This window comes from Arachis ipaensis, chromosome B06 (assembly GCF_000816755.2).
Source record: "Arachis ipaensis cultivar K30076 chromosome B06, Araip1.1, whole genome shotgun sequence".
NCBI lineage: Eukaryota > Viridiplantae > Streptophyta > Magnoliopsida > Fabales > Fabaceae > Arachis > Arachis ipaensis.
The window spans coordinates 5,824,095-5,828,020 of NC_029790.2; the positions used below are offsets into that span (position 1 = coordinate 5,824,095).

General features: G+C 40.7%; 1 protein-coding gene across 1 annotated transcript; it reads right to left on the minus strand.

Moving 5' to 3' along the window:
• Nucleotides 891-3,910, minus strand: LOC107645552 (regulatory protein NPR5). The gene is made up of 2 exons (XM_016349607.2): nucleotides 3,209-3,910; nucleotides 891-2,173 (listed from the first exon to the last, which is right to left on the minus strand). The coding sequence occupies exons 1-2, from the start codon at nucleotides 3,683-3,685 to the stop codon at nucleotides 1,139-1,141; spliced, it is 1,512 nt and encodes a 503-aa protein (XP_016205093.1). The 5' UTR covers nucleotides 3,686-3,910; the 3' UTR covers nucleotides 891-1,138.

A 3,926-nucleotide genomic window follows, 5' to 3' on the forward strand; every position in this document is an offset into this window, starting at 1 on the left:
ATTACATGGAAGATGATGGTGCCAATTTTTTAACTTCACATGTGTGGTCACACTCGTTGTTGCATTCATGCAAGACAACCAATCAATTTATCCACATTCACATGGTTTTTTTTTTATTTTAAATAATAAATCTCAATGCAAATAGCCAATTAATCCTCTACATAACGTTAGAAGGAAAAGTACACAATATATTAAGCGTCACTTTATATTGCAAAAATGAAATAAAATAAAATATATCAGAAACATGATACAATAAAAAAAAATCAAATTGACAATATTACTTTAAAATAAATTAAGATGATTCATTTTCGAAAATACATACATTGAATGTAACCCATATATTAATAACCCAGTAAATTACGTGAAAAAGGTGAGCAAACAAATAGTACTATTTTAATTTTTGCAGCATGGTCTAACTAGGAACTGTTGGAAAACATTGTTTAATTTATAATTGATTTTAAAACTTAATTTACATAGTAGTAAGAGTAACATAGTATTACTATTACTATTCCTATTTACTAATAGTAAAAATTATGAAAAAATGTAGAAAACATAGTACTTTAGAGTAATTAAGAAATTGAAAATCCCAATAAGGAAGTTGAATTCTCCAAGAGTGGAAGAAGAAGAAATGTATTGGGATTATAGAAAGTGATGATGATGATGATGATGAAACTATCTAATTTAATATGCCGTGAAATTAGCTGCGGATGAGTGAATACAACAAATTAAGGAGGAGTTGACACATCAAGAGAGGTTTGAAAAGATTGACCTGCGTCTCTTCCATGCCCCCTCTTTCCTTCAAACCAAATATACAATTAAATAAATCAAAACATAATTACCCCGTGAAACCACACTTCAAAGATGAATTAATTAATTAATTAACTAACTAATTAGTAAATACTATTACTAGTCTATTCCATCTGACACAGCAAGAAACAAAGTCGTCTCTCATCGATCTTCCGTTCCTTTTAATTTCCCCCATTTTTTTCCATGGCAATTCAATTAGAATTAAAACACTAAATTAAAAATCAAACCACTAAAATTATAAATAAAATCAGTAATTAATTTATATAATGAAGAAGAAGAAAAATAAATTACTGCACCTATATAGCTATAGCTAGGTAGAGAAAGAGAGCTTCTAGAAGTCATGATGAGAATGGTGATGATGGTGGTGGTGGTGATGGTACATTGCTGCTTCACCATGACGGTTATCATCATCACCATCCAACCTTGAACTCATTTGACCGGAGGCGCCGCCACCACCACCACCACCTAAGGTGGCACCAAGGTTAAGATACACCAACCTGGAATCCAAGTTAACGTTGGTGTTATTGTTATTGTTGCCGCCACTGCTTGAACTGCTATGATGATCTTCGTTCATGGAAGGAGGATAAATATGATGATGATGTTGCGTTGTAGAAGAAGCAACATTGTTGTTATTGGCGTTACCTTCTTCACGAGACAAAACAAGTGCCGCCGATTGAACAAGCTCCAAACACAGCCTTAATTTGTTTGGTTCAATGTGAGTCAGGCCAGGGACTGCGCCTTTGAACAGAAAATCAGAGGTTAGGGTTCTTAGTGTGTCCAATGGCGTCACGTTGTCGATGGTTCTGACGTTTGGGTCAGCGTGGTGGTCCAGCAGGACCGCCACCATATCGGGCGAAACCATTTCCGCCGCGATATGAAGCGGTGTTTTTCCTGCTGGACCTGCAGGGTAGTTGACATCGGCTGCCCCGAGTTCCAGCAGGGCTTTCACCACTTCGCGGCTACAATTCTCGACGGCGTAATGCAAAGCCAATGCGTCGTCGAGATTGAGCCCTTCTCCCATTACCATTAGCTTTACGAGCTCCACGTCGGATGAGTCGAGCGCTCGTCTCATCCGGCGGATCTTTTGGTCCTCGAGGTCTGCCGCGGCCGAGAGGTCCGGGTGGTGGTGGTGGGGGAGGAAGGCGGCGGTACGGCGGACGAGGGAGGATTTTAGACGGAGGTCTTCGATTTTGGCGACGATGTCGATGGGGAGGTGCTTGGCGAGAACCTCCGGTGGGAGACCGGACTTGGCTACAAGGTGGGAGCATGTAGTCCACAGTTGGTGCATGTCTTGCTTTCTTGAAGCTACCAAGACCTTCATCACATCTTCAATGGAAGCTTTCTCCACCATGCTCGCTAGTTGTTTCTGTTGTTCAATACAAGTAAGGTAAACAACATGAGTTCAAATAGTGTTTGTACATCAATAATTATGTCTTACTATTTCTATATCATTCATCACAGTGAAATAATTAAAATAGAATATGAAATAAATTATATAAGCTAAGTAGACACATAATTTGGATAAGTTGGAAATTAAATTAAATTTAAAAAAAAAAAGCAGACATAACCGGTGGACATAGACTTCCATGTAAGGCAAGTCAGAGAATTGAAACGAAAGAGTAGAAGATGATGATTATGATAAGTGATAAGAATGAGGTGTTGTTCTTCTTCCCTTTACTTTTTTGGATTTGGGAACACAAATGGGGAAAGTGAATGTTAATGGGAGACAAGACCCGAGTGGAAGCATCTAAATTTAGAAAACTGGTATGTGTGTGTTGTGTATGGTGATAGCTGATAGGAACGCCAAATCGAGAAAAGAGAACCAAAAAGGTGTAGATACAACATGAAATGAAAGAAAAGAAGAAAGAAATAGGTTGATTGAAGAGTTAAGAGGAAAGCTAGAATTGAAGGAACAAAGTGAAGAGTAGAGAGAGTAGAGGCACTCATTGATTCAGCACTATTAATCGTGTTTGTCTCATGAAATCATAGAAATAGAACCAACAGCTTTCTACTCCTCTCTCGTGGAATTTGATTCACAGCACAATTTTGGAACTCCCAACTTCCCACTCCACACCACTCGCCATCACCATCCACCGCACTACAATTGCCCAAAACAAGAAACAAACCACTCCAAAATCCCCTTTTTTTTTTTCAAAATAAAAATAATTATATTTTTAATAGAAAATAAATAGAAGCTGTTCGCAGTTCCCAAAAACGAGACTAGACTAGGCCGGTTACAGTAATTTGTCCAAATTCCCAAGACACACAGAAACATACGACTGGTCACACTAATCACACAATAAAAGAAAAAGGAAAAACAACAGTGGTAGTAGCGGTTGTGAATTATGATAGTGAGTGAATAGTAGTAGCAGTAGCAGCTACCAAGAAATTAAAAGAACACCTGAGTTAGCAATGCGAGCTGCTCAACGCCGAAGTATCTAGCGGCGGCGAGTGTGTCTAGAGCAAGATCGACGGCGGAGGAGCAATGCGTGTGCCAGCAGCCCCTCTCGCCGCAATTGGGCCGTGGCTCGTGCTTCTGGGGGACGATGGATACCTGCCCGCTGTACAGAAACTGCAGCATGAGCAGGAACACCTCGTACCCCACGGAGTTCACGGGTATTACCCCTGTAGGGGTTCTGCAGCCCGACCCCGAGTTCATCCTCTGTCCTGGAGGATCCAGGCCAGAGGGCGAAGGAGGATCGGGCCCGCAGAAGAATTTCCTGAAGAATAGACTTCTTGCCGCCAGGATACAGCGGTGCGCGTGTACTAGACGGCCCTCCACGCTGAAGGTGACGTCGCTGAAGGCCTGACCGTTGATGAGCAGGTTGAGGTAATCCAACGATAGAGATCTTAGAGATTCCTCAAGTGTAGAAGACATGCTTAGCTTTCTTTTGCTGCTTTCTTTAGGGTTGATGATCGGAGAAGGTAAGGTTGGTGGTGTTTATGGGAATACTGATGAATGGAGGGGCATGATGGCTGGTGTTGTTGGAGATTATAGCAAGTTTTTGTGTTGGTGTTTCCGTAGATATTTTTTGACGAGAGAGAGAGAGAGAAGAGAGAGATCGCAATTTGGGTGGCTATTCTGGGCGGCTCAAGGGTTAAAGAACGGAGCTTATAAA